A 15,481-nucleotide genomic window follows, 5' to 3' on the forward strand; every position below is an offset into this window, starting at 1 on the left:
GATGGATGGATGGATGGACGGATGGATGGATGCATGGATGGATGGATGGATGGATGCATGGACGGATGGATGGATGGATGGATGGATGGATGGACGGACGGACGGACGGATGGACGGACGGACGGATGGATAGCAACAAAAACAAAACAAAAGAATCTACATCTAGATAATTAGCCACTAATAAACAAAAAATGCACGATTTAGTCATTAAAAGTGGTTAATTTAAACCTATTGACAGGTGCATCAGTATTTATAGCTGGAGAAAGTGTTTAAATTGTTTAAATAAGCATAAAGATGACAAATTGTGTGAAATAACACAATATTAACCAGGTTTACAAAGGTCACATATGCAAGGGTGGATTTTAAAACGAAAGGAGATTTAGAAGGCAAACATGTAACATTTTGATATGTAACTTAGAAAGTAATATTTAAAACTGAACATTTTGTTTGCAGTCTAAAATTTTGGATTTCCAGACTGTGATTTAGTGTAGTGGCACAAGCATTGTTTCATAGTGAAATAGTTTCAGAAGATGCTCAAAAACAGAAAAAAATTTAGAACAAGGGAAAGCTTGTTTCAAATCTTGGCAGCTCAGAAAATAAACTAAATTCATGTTTCTTTGAATTTCAGCTCAGCCTGCAGGGGGGGGATGAGAGCCGCTGCATGAATGTTCCTTCCAGGTAATTACAGAATAAACGTGCTCTGTGTGGAACACTGTGGGGAGAAACGGCTCCTGGGGCCCTCTGAAGGAAACCAGGTTCGGCGTGTTTGCAGGAACCCGCCGAGTTCTGCAGCGTCCAAATTAAATATGAAGATAAGGCTGCTCTGTCCTGGAACACAATCAGGCTTCAGTTTCTGCAGCGCTGCCTTTTTCCAGCGCAGAAGGGGGGGTCACAAGGAGGTGTTTGTTGCTGGAGTCGGCGTGGTAAGAAGGGTGGAGGCCGGATGCTGGAAGGTGAAGGACCGTCTGTTCCCTTCAGATCAGGGCTTGGAGGTGGTTTCACGTTTTAACACAGACTCACCGTTAAAAAGACCAAATGAGTCATTATTTATTATTAGTTTGTGTTAGAAATCTGTTTACATTTACTCTTGACTTTTTGTTGGAAACTTTTCTAAGTTCATCTGACATGAAAAAAGAGGCATTTGTATTATTTTGAAAGAATTTTTCCAGTTTACTTCCAAGTTCATCAGTTTGAATGAATCTGTGGTTGGTGACATTTTAAATAAAGTTTTGAATTTGAATCAGATCAAACCAGTGACGTGCGGTGAGGTTGATGGCTGGTGAGGCACCGACTCCTCTGGAATCAGATTTACAATGAAAGAACTAAATATTTCACCTTTCATCCAACAGCAGCTAACAGCTTATAAATTACACACAAGAAAATATTTGTCCAACAGAGAATATTTCTTATAGACATGGATAGAGCACCCTTCTTGTGTATAAATTATTCATATGTACTGAAAACAAATTAAAGTATACACAGATGTGTTCAGCACATGTTTGACCCTCAGTAACGATTTCTGGTATTTTTCCAACTTCAAATTCTCGAGCTTTAATCAGTAATCAAATATTGTAGGTGAAAATGATCATAGAAATAAAATAAATCATTGTACTTACATTTTTTCCACTTACTCTCATGTTATTTAAAAAAGAAAAAAAAAGAAAATCATGATTTTCCTTACTTTTGAGTCCATGGCCGATCCTTCTCCACAAACAGCTCTATGATCTGCTGGAAAGTCTTCCTTATTTTCCTTTAGTTTATATGAGTTTCTCACTCTTAATGGAGAAACACGTCCTTAGTCTGTTTCTACGGCACCAGTGTCTGTCTGTGATTGCGCAACACTCAAATTAGCCTATTTTAACCTCAGAAACTGTGGAAAACATGTTGAGTTGACTGAAAATGTATATCTAAAACAGATCAGTGGAAAATAATATTTACTTAATTTACCTTTTTCTTTTTATATCGATTATGACAGGCGAGGCTGTGCCTCACTTGCCTCACCTGACCGCACGTCACTGGATCAAACAGTTTCCACTCATATTCCATGACCTATCTTCATCAGTTTAGTTGAATCTACAATGTGTTTAGGCGATAGCGGAGTGTGTCTGCATGTCCATTTTCTCAACAGGTTTGTGTTTTTGAAAGTCCTTCTCTGCTTACCTGCAGCTGTGGTTGTCGGGACGCCCCTGCAGAAAGCCAGCGGCGTGGGACAGCCCCATACGGGCGAAGGCGTGATAGTGACTGAGCCTGGAGTCCGGCAGGCTGGACAGTCCATCCGTTTCCTGATCGTAGACGTTCTCCCAGTAGGACTGCAGGCCCGGAGTGCCGGGGGGGAACGCTCCAAACAGGAAGGCGTCCAGCTGGTTGATGACCTCCTGGCTGACGCTGGCCTCAAACTTTCGGGCGAAGAAGGTGGGTCTGGACGTCTGCTGCGATGTAAAAAAGGAAATGAGATGAAGACAGATCTTTAGTGTAAAAACTTCACAAAACCGCTAACTTTAATGTTTGTGTTACAGTTGTGTCCATGGAAGTGTCATATAAAAGTGCATTACTTTAAAAATATAAAAGTGTGCCTTAATTAACCTAACTTAACTGTACTTTACTGTACTTTACTTAACCTAGCTTTACTTAACTGTACTTTACTTTCCCTAACTGTACTTAACTGTACTTTACTGAACCTAACTATACTTAATTATACTTTAATTAACCATACAGTACTTAACTGTACTTTACTTAACCTAACTTAACCTAACTGTACTTTGTTGTACTTTGCTTAACCTAACTTTACTTGATTGTACTGAGCCCATGACCTCACAAGGGTAAAACAATAACTATCTCGTTCCCACAAATTAATGTCTTAATTATTTCATGGGAACAAGATATTTATTATTTTACCCATGTCAGGTCATGGGGTCAGTGTAACTGTACTTTACTTAACCTAACTTTACTTAAATGTACTTCATTTACTTTACTCAATCCAACTTCTCTATTTAACTTTACTTAATTATACTGGAATTAACTTGACATCCGTGTACTTTATTTAACTGTTTCTTCACTTAATTTAACCTACATTTACTTCACTTTCCTTTCCTGATACTTTTAATGACATGAAGGCTCAACTGAATTTCGATCAAATGTTATCTCAGGTGGTGCTGCTGACCCCCTCCCCACATTTATTTGAATCATTAATTTTTAAAACAAAGCAGATCCTTCTTCGTGACCATCAAAGTCAGTGAGGGGGGGGGGCCTCCGGTGCCATCAAAGGGGTGGAGCTGACACAAATAGTGGGTCACCAACCAAACATGTGATAATGGGAGGTCTTCATAATGGACAGGTTCCTGTCTTTGTGGGTTTCCAGTATTAGTTCAGAAACCAACCTCCCAGAATGCACTGGGTCAAACAGCAGAGGAGGACGTGTATGACGTGCTGCAAAATGTGAACTAATGTCAATTACAGGAAGAGAACTAAAATAAAAGTGAGTGAACCGGCAACTTCAATGTAAAACTGAATTGAGGTTATTTTCTGTCTATACAGGGTTTGGGTTTTGGGGGGGCAGCAGTCTTGGAAGGACAGCCCCGACCTTCCTCCTCCTGTCTGTTGTACATGTGAGTCTTTGAGCTGCCGCTCGCTGTCCAACCCCGACATTAGAATAATGACAACCCTGGAAACCTCTGCGGGCCGCCAGATACAACGCTCTAAAAATACGGCGGGGTGCAGCTGCTTCCAGGACCGGCTCGGGGCAGAAACCACCAGCAGCCCCGTCCTGACCTCAGCTCTGTCGGCACAGCCGAGGTAGATAGGCGCCGCTGAGTTGTGAAGTTGGAGCTATTCTGAGCCTCGACCGGAGGAGAAACACGGGTTCATGACTTTGGAGCTCCGAGGAGAGCTTCAGCAGAGATTTGTGGGATTAAAATACTTCAGAGCTCTGGAGAGGAAGGATTTTCTTTGCCTTCTCTATTTAAAAAACAAAACAATGGAAAACATTCAAGTTTTGAACTAAGAAGGGACTCTCCTCATGACTCTCTGCGTCACACGCAGGCGAAGCGCCCTGAAGGTCAGCGGCTCACCTGGAGGCGTGGCAGGTCGGAGGGCTTGAAGTCGTTGGGCGAGCAGCCGCACCAGTCCACAATGTGCTTGTACTGGCACTTACATCCCAGCTTGCGGTTCCAGTTGGTCAGCCTCAGGTTGTTGTCCACCATGGTCTCACAGTGAGCGCTGTTCTCCAGCACGGTGTGGAAGAACGACTGCAGGTGGAGGAACGCTTCTATCATTTAACGCACATCAACAATTGTTTATTTCACTTCTTTTAAAATAATTTGTTGGGCTTTTCTTGCTCCAAATCCCTTAAAATGGCCTGTTTCTCACACCTCAACAGATCAATCGGCATGAAGCCTTCTGTTTTTGTAGGATTTTATGTCTCGTGTGTGAATAGAACATGAAAAAAATGACAAATTAAGGTTAGTACCACTGATTAAAATGATACCAGGTAAACAAACAAGTAGTCGTTCCAATAAAAATACAGAGATAAATTCTAACGTAGACAAGAGATTTCGGCCCAAAGGGTTAAAGAGGCTAAAAATGTGTTTCTATGTTTTTCACTCCATGGGATCCGTTTGCATCTTTTTCATAGCTTCAGTTCATCATTTAACACAGAACAACTTTCTGTCTGTGGAGGTTTGTTGTAAAAAAGCAACACTTTTTTTTCCATTGTTGTTTCTTGCTTGTTCTTTACTTGGGAAAGCGTCTCTCTGGTTCCTTCTGCCACCTGTGGTGACCCCCTCTGACACACCTTTAGTAAATTAAACTTTTTTTCCGCTTTTTTTGGACAGCCATCTTGGTCAGGTAAATATTTAGTAACGTAGCTGATGTCTGTAGATCAACAAAGACTATTAGTCAAATCTTCAGATTGCTGTTTAGTTTAGGTTTAGGCGGAATTTAAATGGTTTTAAAAGTTCAAGGGAAGATTCCTTAAGGATAATTCTGCATAACGCTGTTTTGTCTTTTTTCAAAATAAAAGACTCCAGTGAGAGTAGTTTTTGTTTGTTTTTGCCTGTGAACGGATCACTGAAGATGTAAGAATGTTCTCTGTCATCCTGAAGGTCACTGGTTACCTCGGCGGGGAGCAGCGTGTAGGCGTAGAAGCGCTTCATGCTGTTGACCAGCTCGTCCCCGGAGTTCACCACATAATCCACGAAGGAGCGGCTGAGCAGGAACCAATCAGAGCCTCCGTCCACAGCAATGCCCTCTGGGATCTTTCGGTCTCCCAGGCGCCACATGTGGGCGTCGCACTCCAAGAAGAGTCGGTCCAGGCCCTGTTTCCGGATGAAGCTGAGAGCAGAGCAGCAGTAAACATCACTGTTTAGACTCACAAACAATCTGTCGGATTCAAAAATTAGGTTTCCGGAGAGATTTTTTAAAATATATTTTAATTATGAAATCAATTTACAAAACTTATAAGAGGCAAAAAAAAGGACAATATTTTTATTTTTTTTCCTGCTCTTTGAGGGATACTTCTGCATAATGCTGTTTTTTTTTCAAAATAAAATAATTCTGTGAGTTATTTTCGTTTGCTTTTATTCTTGACAGCCAGACAAAAATGCAAAAAGATGCAAAGACTTTTAGAGATAAATGAAAACATAAACAACACACCATGTGTTACTCTGCACTATTACTATTTTTTTTAATTCCTAGTATTGAAACATTTTAAAGACCCACTCCAATGAAAATGTTGGTCTTGGTGTTTTTAACGTGTTCTAGTGGCATTTTTCTGATGATGGAGGGCATGTGTAAAAATAATTAAGCTTAAAACTGCATTCCTGAGCTTTTCTTTATTCAAATCGTTGTGAATCAGGAGCAGACGAAAAAAATTCCAGTTTGAAAAAGATTGTATTTGGAAAGCAGAAAATTTGCTGGGCTGGGCCACAAGCTCCCTCCTCTGAACTCTCAGCAACGGGGAGGGGAAAGGGGGCGGGGTTGCCCGGCACCAACAGTCCCGTCCACAATGCAGAGGTGAATTTTCAAATGAATTCCTGCAGCTCTGGAGAAAATAAGTCTTCACAGATTTTTAGATTTTGGCTAAAATTATATAATAACAACAATAATAATAATAATTAAAGGCCACAGGGAACACTTTGAGAATAGTTCAAAAAATGACCGGAGTGGGACTTTTAACGTCTCGTTTCACTGTCCAGTGGGAAGGGACTTCTTCTTACCGCGCGTTGTCTCTACCATGAGATTTGATGAAGTTCTTGCTGCGGTGTTTGGACAGAAAGGCCACCAGCTGCTCGTTGGTCCTGAGGAGAGATGGAAGCTGTCAATCATCTGATCAGAGGCAAAACACGGAGATCAAGAAGTCCTCAGAGATGCAGAAAAGCAGGAGTTGAGGTGTCAAACCGCAATAAAAAGCTTCTAACGTCAACTTCAGATCGATTGAGGCTGAGACACATTTCAACAACATCGATCCTAACAAGTGACTGCCGTGACAGCCCCCCCCCCCCCCCCCCCCCCCGTGAATGGGATGGCCTGCAACAAGTTAGAACTAACTAAAGATTAAAAATATTACAGAATCCCCCCCCCCTCTAAAAACATACAACAAATAAATAAGTACATAAAAACACACAAAAAAAAAAAAAAACGCAAGGACAGACAGATGGACATTAAAATAAAAATCTATAAATGCAGCCTCAACGGGGCACCTGCTTGTGCCTGTCCCAAGCCGGGTAAATGGAGAGGGTAGTGTGAGGAAGAGCATTCAACATTTTATATATGAAATATATATAAAATAGATTAAAGGAGAAAATAGCTGATATGGAAATTTGAACTTACATGATGATAGCATAGATTCTTTTAGGAGCTTGGAGGGATGTGACACCCTAAACTCTCAGTACACCCAGACATACCCCCCCCCCATGTTCTACCTGCACCCCATACAGGGGCTGGCTAAATCAATGGCTCTATTGTCTGAATGTAGAAATGTAACTATGAATAGAATAGAATAGAATCTTTATTAATCCTGAAGACTTTTTCTGACGATTCTTGAGGCGGCTCTGATGCTCCAGAAAATGACAGACTCTGTTTCTTCCTGTCGAGGTTAAAGCATTTCTGGCTTTTGAAACTCTTCACGCCTCAGACCACAGAGGCATTTTAATCAAAAGGAAGCGCAACGATTCTTGTGTTTTAATTTGAACCTGCATTCTGGATGACTGCGGTCCTCTCAGTGGATCCCAAACAAGCCTGTTCTCCTTCTGCAGCAGCAAACATGTCAGAGTCAGAGCAGCAATCCAAACACGTGAAGGGGTGTGAGTTCGGTGTTTGATGGAAAAGTTTGCCTCACCCAAAAGGTCACGCTCACACGAACCCATGTGCCGCCGCCGCGGACAGGCGGATGGGAGAGATGCTGCCGCTCTAGTATGGATTTTCGCCCGAGGCGTGTTCAGACTGATGGAGGGCAGATCGCTGCGTGTTTTCCTCTTCTTAAGAGGAACAATCAGAGTTCACATTTCAGGAAAGCTAAGTTGACAGAAAACAGCCGTTTGGCTCTAGCTATCGCCTAAACCCCCCCGATCTGATGGAGATAAGGGTTTGAAGTTGGAGAACAAACCAGAACGGTGACGTCAGCTGTTCCAACAGCTTCAATAATCTGTAACTTTCCATTTTGAAATCTGAAATCTATTAACGGCTGCAGAGCAAGTCTGTGTCTGACACAGAGTTCATGACGTCCTGAAACTCACAACGCTTTTCGATGATAACTAACCAGATAAGCGTGAGAACAACCACGGCAAACGTTTGTGGAAACTCCAAAGGTTCTGACTGAACCATCAATAAATCAGGGTCCTGAACCCAACCATTAGAAAGTTCGTCCTCTCTGTGCAGTCAGGCTTGGACTGCTACGGCAGCGCCTGGTTGCCATGGAGACCGCTTGCAGAAAGCACAGCCGAGGGTCACAATGATAACTTTGGCCGCTCTCACCTGATGGGAAAGTCAGCAGCGCTGAGATTGATAAAGAAGTCCCAGGACCAGTCGGTCATGGACAGCAGGTCCTCCATGCTGCGCAGGTACATGGTCAGAAGGCTGGCACCCCCCCAGATGGTGGCCATCCTCCAGGGGGTCACACGGACGTTTGGATACTGACGGGCCAGAGACAGAACTTCTCTGTGCAGGAAGTCAGACCTCTGAGAAGAAGAGAACCATCTTAATGTGTTTTTAATTTAGATAAACGTTCAAAACCTTAGTCACGGTTGACCCATACAGGTTCTATGGGTTTATAGGTTGTCCAGTGTCATGGAGGGTCATAGAGAGGAGCGGCAATATCTTAATATATGTCTTAAAGTTTCCTTAAAACTCGTATGGAAACCTCAAGGGACGGCATGAAAATGGAACGCACCATTGTCGTACGTTTGGTAAGTTTATCGGGAAGTATCCACAAGGCTAATAGAAGTTTCACGCACTTATGACATAGAGCTGTTGTTGTTGTTTTCTTACGCCTCACTATAGTCGTTAGTAAGGTGTGAGTACTGACTCTTTACTGACGGTGAACAAATGCTGCACGCACGAGGTGCGCACGTCAGATTTAAGTGCCCGTAGGACGCCTGTAGGACGCCACACAACTACACTTTGTCTAATTTCAGTCAGGCTGCAGAAAGGAGCGCGCATGTGTTGCGTGAACTGCACTAGCTGCTTGTACAGTCTGCAGGATTTGCTGGGTTGAAAATTGAAAAATCTGTACGTCACGCCTGTGTCTCACCAACTTCACGCTTATGTGTTGTGTAAAAACGAGACGTTTAAAGTCCCAAAAAATGTGCATGAACATTTTGTCTTTATGGTTTACTGAACGTCTCCGACTTTGATAATCCTAAGGGCCCCAAACTGGTTTTCCAGTTATCACCCACAGACAGCCCGTATCCACTCGAAAGGGCAGCACAGACCTTCAGGTTGAGCGGCGGGGGCTCACCTGGTCCACGTGGATGTAGTAGTAGTGTGATGTGTGATAGATGGCTTTGAAGAGCCGCTGGAGCTGTCGAGAGGCTCGGCCGTGAACGACCAGCACGAAGGCGATGCATGCGGGAGGAGCCCCATCAGAGGCCACGCCCTCGTCCCACTGCACGGTCATGAGGGGTTTCCCTGGACAAAGAGGAGACCCGGGTCACACAGGAGCCTGCCTAAATGGGGGCTGGAGTGGGGCTTTCAGGTGCAAGTTGAAATCTCAGTCATTTCTTTTGGGTTTGGAAGCTTTTTTTTTAAGAACATTTTGATATTTTTCATCAGAGAAAAGATGAAAACAGGAAAACAAACATAAAATAAAGCAAATGATGTGAGAGAGTAACAATTTAAATGTTAATTTGAAGAACAGAACATAAAAAGATCCAGCTTCTTTTAGTAGTTTAGAGGCAAAAGAGTCTTACTAGACAAAGTGCAGTGCATGCTGGGATTGAAGCTGAGAAAGAAAAAAGCGAGCACACCCAGAGGAAGATCAGACATGTTCTCCTGAAAAAGACGAACTGGAACCGCCCGTGTGGTAATGACGGCGGTTTCAGCCTGTAATCAGAGAAATGGAACCTGGAGGAGCTCTGGGAGGCTCTCAGTCATCTGCCCCATCTCTGAGCGGGGCACTTGTTAGATTGGGGGGTAATTACTGTGGATGAGCAGCATCCTCACTGCTGGAAATAGAGCCACGACCACAGAAGGAAGGGAAGCCTCCTTCTTTCTGTGCCATATACCCAGAAAAGGAAAAAGACATTGAAGAGTCGGAGGTCCTCCTCTCACCTTCTGAGGGGCAGAGGCGGGGCACCTTCTCGGGCATCAGCGCCCTCTCTTTGTGCCTGCAGAACGCCTCTACGATCTGCTGCCGGCACTCCCTGCTCTTGGCTCTGGACAGAGCTGAGATGGCCTCCTTCCCACCGATCTCGCACTGCCGCTGCTCCTTCTTTGCCTCCAGCCCGGGCAGCGGCGCCGGCAGACCCTGATTGGACCCCTGAGCTGGTGCTGCAAAGCTTGGCAGCTGGGGCGGGCTCTTCCGGGATTGGGTGTGGTTCCGGCCTTTAAGCTGGATGTGCTTAAAGGCCTCGTTTCCCAACATGCCCTGGGCTTTTTCCAGCCTGCGTTTGCTGTGGGCGCCGACCGCCCGCAGGTGCTGTGATCTCGCTGCCAGGTTGCTGTTGCTGTCAACGCTGTCGAAGTCTTTGGGGACGGAGTTCTCGCTGTTGCTGTCCGAACGGAGCTTCTCTTTGGGCCGATGGGAGACGTGAACGTCCTGCGTGGAGAAAGATCATCCCAGTTTAGAAGAAGGACCCAGAACTGAATCTGCAGTTTAACGGCATCGCCAGCTGCTGGTGTGCGCCTCAGGAGCATCTCCTAATCCCACATTTCAACCCATCTCTGTCTCCTCCAGAGATAAACTTTGTGTTTCTGTGTGTGTGTGTGTGTGTTAGGCACAAACACACAATCAGGGAGCGAGTGGGAGAGCTGTAATATCAGCTTCTGCCACCTGCTCCACAGACAACCTTTCATTATCTCATCTGTAATATCAGCTCAGAGGAATGTTTGCGTGCTTAAATGTGTGTGTGTGTGTGGGGGGGGGGGGGTGCGTGGGTGGGTGTGTGGGGATGTCGCACACTGCAGATGAATGAATGCATGGAGGATTTTCTCTTCTGCTCTCACTGCAGACACACTTTTTTTCCACAACCCAGGAGTTTCTATCATAACGGCTGATGGCAGCACAGAGACGCACAACAACCTCAGAGACAGCAACTCAGAAAATTCAACACAAACAAGCTAAAATGAAGCAAAAAAGCTAAACAAACAAACAAACATCCACAAAAAATGAACTGAATTAGTGACAGAAACAAGGGTTCATCGTTTATCTTTGTCAGGATCATTGACTGTATAAGAGAACTGGACTGAGTGACCCCGCCCCCTCGGTGTTCCAAACATGCAGTGCTATCTCAGCTATTACTCAGTCATTCTAACCATTCTTGATCTGATAACTTTTATCATCGTCTTGATAATCCTCTTTTTGTTCTGTAGTTCAAGTTATTTAAGTTGTAAACTGACCAATCAGATGTCTCCATAAAAGTAGGTGGAGCCTGCTAGCTCCACCTACCACGTCCAACTTTCAAAATGTTTCATTGACAGATGTCACGTAGGCCGCTTTAAAGTGGTAGGGGTGTGGCCCTCCAACAAGCTCACTCCTGATTGGTGAGAGTGGTTGCCGCAGAAACGCTGACTCAGACCAACTCAGAAAATTCACAGCTGTTTCCGGATCCAACATGGCGGTGACAAAATGGCGACTGAATTGACTTTTCTATGGATGACGTCACATTCACTCAGCCCAGTTCTGGACTCATTTGTTTTGACTTGGCGTTAAACTTTGAGTTTGTCCTCTCTAAGTTTATTTATGAAATGTTTTAGTTTCTGCCGAAAGCTCACAAAGACACAAACACACAATGACTGGGAAAAAAAACATCACAGCCAGCCTTGCGTTTTGTCAAAAAAAAAATGCAAAACAAAAAAAAGTAAATACAGAATAGCCACAACAAAAGACATAAGTTAAGAGAACTGTATTATTAAACTAATGTGTGAATCATGTGAATCAACACAGATCCTGTCAGAACCTCATCCTGGACAGCTCCTGGTCCGGATTGTCCGGACGCAGAAACAGCTTTCTCTCATTGTCCCTGAACGCCACACAAACAAAAAGCCGTGCGTGATTCCCAGAAGCAGTGGCGGTTCTACCCTGAATTACTCCCCGGGCGAGACCCTCCCCAGCCCCCCCCCCCCCCCCCCCCCCCCATAGTCACAACAGAACTTTGTTTGTCTTTGTCAACTGACATGTTATATTGTCATTGAAATTAAGAAGTGGATACAAAAGATGTCAGAATTCTGAACAGCATTATAATAGTTATCAGAACACAAAAAATAAAAGACCATAAGCATGGCAAAAATACAGTTAGCTAAGAAATATTAAATCAATATTAAATAAATAATATAAAATAAATATTTATTAATATTATGAATTGGAAATTTAAATTGTCATGTTCTATATCGATCTCTACTTCAGAGAAGAAAAATTAGCTCATGTTTTCCGTCTTCAATCCTTTGATTGGAAAATTTTCAGTTATGACCTGTTGAATTATGTTTTGTCCCCATAGATTTGCAGTAAATGGTAAATATTCATTTTTAAAACTACCTACAGATTTATGGAAATTCTATTGGCTAAAAATATAATCCCACATTTGTAAAACAAATAAAAAATAAACTTCATATGCAGGCTCAAAATTAACCCCTAAATCCCCAGTTAAATGTCAAAAAAACATTGGGAAAACATTTAGGCTGCCACAAACGATTATTAAATTTAAGACCAATCTCAAATTATTTGCCCCATTAGCATCTTATGGCAGCAGCAGCATGCTGTGTAACCATCACAGCTTTTTTAACATTATGAACTAGTATACAACAGCAAAACCCAACAAAACCTTTGTGTTACAGCAGAGCAGACAGACACATGAATCATAACTAATGTTACAAGTTAAGGCAGAGCAAATTTTTAAGAATAAAATCTAAAAAAAAAAAAAAAATGACGCTATTTGCAACAATAGGACTTACCCTTTTCTTTATCTCTTTTCTCCTCTTCTTCTTTTCTTTTCTTTCTAAATTGGGCACCAGATGGCTTTGACCTTTTTTTCTCCATATTTTAGATGTTTTTGGCGTTTGTTTGGCATAAATGTCCTCACGTCACGAAGAAGACATCAAGTCCGTCGACTGAACCAACTGTCACCTTAGTGACAGCATTGTTTTGTGTTGCCATTTTTTCATTTGGGCATTTCACACAAAATTAACCCAAAAAAAGCAGAATATATTTTCTATACCTTTATTAAAGTGTAGGTTATAGAATGTCACCTTATGACTGACTTATAAAAAGGTTTTATGAAGTAGATTCAAACCCCCGCCCTTGTCCCCACCTAGCCACTTAATTTGGAAGCGTCCCACAATTGAACTGATTCCCCGCAGCCCCCCCCCCCCCTTTCTTCACACATTTCCAGCAGGAGCGCGTGCAGCTATAGCCAGGGGCGCTGATTCGCTACATGACGGCGCAGTCGCAGTTTTTACTTTTATTTTTTTCATCAAGCCCGCGACCGTCGCCTCCCCTGAAAGATGAGCCCGCCAGGTATTGCGCATGCGCAATCGCGGTGGTGCTCCGTGCTCCCCCCGCGCCCCCTCCCTTCTTCTTCACACACATTTGTGTCTACTTCTCAAAGACAGGAGAGCGCACAGCTGCGGGGCGAGGGCGGCGGCGCGGCCAGGTTCAGGCTGTTACAAACTCACAAACTGTGACATAAGTAAACCAATAGTGGTGCATATAATATTTTACAAGGGCTGAGCCGCCGGTGCCGCCCCCCTTCAGTTTTCCGCCCCAGGCCACCGCCCGGACGGCCCGTGCCTAGAACCGCTACTGCCCAGAAGGCACTTCTTTCCACGGAGACGGGTCGCAGCTGGAGCTGCAGAGCCGCTGAGACATCAGTCTCGGAGCGCTCAGGCTGACTCATGCGTCCCGCTGCTGCCTGCGCCGCTGCGCGCCTCCGTGCGCCGCTGCGCGCCGCTCTGCGCCTCAGCGGCTCCTGATGGAGCGGCTGCTGCGAAGCGCGCAAGGCCACAGAGCAGAAACACGCAGACCTGTTACTGCAACACTTTTCTGTAAACAGAATCATCAGATACTTTAGAGACGGTCTGGATGGGATTTTTATCGGCAAAGAAGAAATTCTGAGCTGCTCTGCATCACAATTCACCAAAGTTTAGGATGTAAACCCAAATCGTAAGGTTCTGTAAGGCGCAGGTCTGGACTTTAACCTGAAAAAGATTTAAGTTTGGATCAAAATCTTGAAAAGCTTTGGTTCATTCATGCCTTTTTGACATATTATTAAAGAAATCAAGCAAAACTTTCAAAAAGAAAGGAGAAGGATGTGATTCTGATGAAGATAAATGTCTTTCAGAATCAGAAAAGCAGCTGAAGACCCCAGTCTTATATTAGTGTGTTTCAACCATCTCCCACTATTGTGCCTTCTTGAAACAACAAGGAACGCACAAACAGTTTTTAAATCTTCTAACTTAACTTTTGTTACATCTTTTAGAAAAAACTGCTGCAGCTTCCAGCTTTTTCTGCCACAATTATCACAAAAATTCATGTGAGGGACTGTAGATCAATGCAGACTATGAGTTTCTCCTTATTTTTGTGAATTTTTGGATGCTGGTGTGCCGTGGGATTTTTGTCAAGGTTAAAGTGTGGCGTGGCTCAAAAAAGGTTGAAAAACACTGTCATATGATAGAAAGAAATGTAAAAAAAAAAGAAAAGAAGAAAAAGCTCTTGGGCTCAGACAGAGAGACAAAGGAAAAAACGGAGCCAGATGGAGCGAGAATAAGCTACAGGGACAATTACAAAGGTCAGCTGCCTCTGTGAAATGTGGCTGAAACAGGAAACTGAAGGATTACAGGGATTTCAGCATATATGCCAGATTTAGTGAGAATTATCTCAAAGGAAAAATCCACATAAAACCGCTCTCTGGCTTTAACCTCCATGATAAATCGCTAATAACACCACAAACAGAATTCCAGAAAGTAATCCACATTTCCAAGCCAACTGCTTCTTTCTGATTCTTCATCCCTGACACCAGGAGGTTCCGGACTAAAAGATCAGCGGCAGAACAAGCCCAAACCTAAAGCCAGAACCACAAGTCTTATTCAGATGGTTATCTTTTGATCCTGGTAGTTTAAATCTAATCCTAAATCTGACTGAAAGAAGTTCAAAGCAGCTTGAATCGTTTTTCCAAACAGCATTACAAATACTCCAAAAACCTTGACTTCCATACAAGTCCACAGCAGGTCCAAGCAGGTCTAGATCTGAACAGAACCAAAAGACGGAACTTTCTGACAGAACCGGATGGAGCAGCGTCTCTCTGAAACACAAAACCATCTTTGCTCGCATGTCTTGTGGTTTTTATCTGGTCATTTCTCCACCTGATAGATCCGCTCAGCTAAGAGCCGCTAAAGTTCCCGAAGAACTTTCTTTCAAACCGTTTAATCACCTTCCTGATCCTCAAAAACACACATATTATTTAAGGATTATTGGCCAAACTGCACTAGAAAGTCCAAATCCCATCAGAGCAGGATGATCGGAGAAAATCTCCTAATCTGATCACAGTTCACAGACTTTACACACTCATCTATGAGGTTTATAGGAATAAAGTCAAATCTGAATCTATGTTCAGACTTTTCTTTATTGTTCTTATAAGACCACAACAGATAAGATCAGACGATGTGTTTGTTGTCATTTTAACATAAACAACAAAATGATCAATACTTCAGAGAAATGTGCATTTATAAATTACCGTACCTTCACAATAAAAGCTTCAGTTCTCCTCAAAGTGCAGAGACTCACAGCAGACATCATCTTTTAGCATATCTGCTGCCTACAAAAATATTCATAAGTTGG

General features: G+C 43.3%; 1 protein-coding gene across 3 annotated transcripts in view; it reads right to left on the bottom strand.

Annotated features, from left to right (window-relative positions):
* LOC100049491 (xylosyltransferase 1) overlaps positions 1 to 15,481 on the bottom strand; it is a 30,150-nt gene that overhangs the window by 5,277 nt on the left and 9,392 nt on the right. For 2 of the 3 annotated variants that reach the window (XM_020705021.2, XM_023957283.1), the window contains exons 2-8: positions 9,763 to 10,249; positions 8,951 to 9,120; positions 7,969 to 8,171; positions 6,213 to 6,293; positions 5,112 to 5,328; positions 4,068 to 4,244; positions 2,161 to 2,429 (exon numbers count right to left, since the gene is read on the bottom strand). In XM_020705021.2, coding sequence (XP_020560680.2) covers positions 2,161 to 2,429; positions 4,068 to 4,244; positions 5,112 to 5,328; positions 6,213 to 6,293; positions 7,969 to 8,171; positions 8,951 to 9,120; positions 9,763 to 10,249 — 1,604 coding nt within the window. The remainder of the gene's footprint in view (positions 1 to 2,160; positions 2,430 to 4,067; positions 4,245 to 5,111; positions 5,329 to 6,212; positions 6,294 to 7,968; positions 8,172 to 8,950; positions 9,121 to 9,762; positions 10,250 to 15,481) is intronic. The other variant, XM_023957284.1, reaches the window with a different exon arrangement.

The sequence above is a fragment of the Oryzias latipes genome, chromosome 8 (genome assembly GCF_002234675.1).
Source record: "Oryzias latipes chromosome 8, ASM223467v1".
NCBI classification, from domain to species: Eukaryota; Metazoa; Chordata; class Actinopteri; order Beloniformes; family Adrianichthyidae; genus Oryzias; species Oryzias latipes.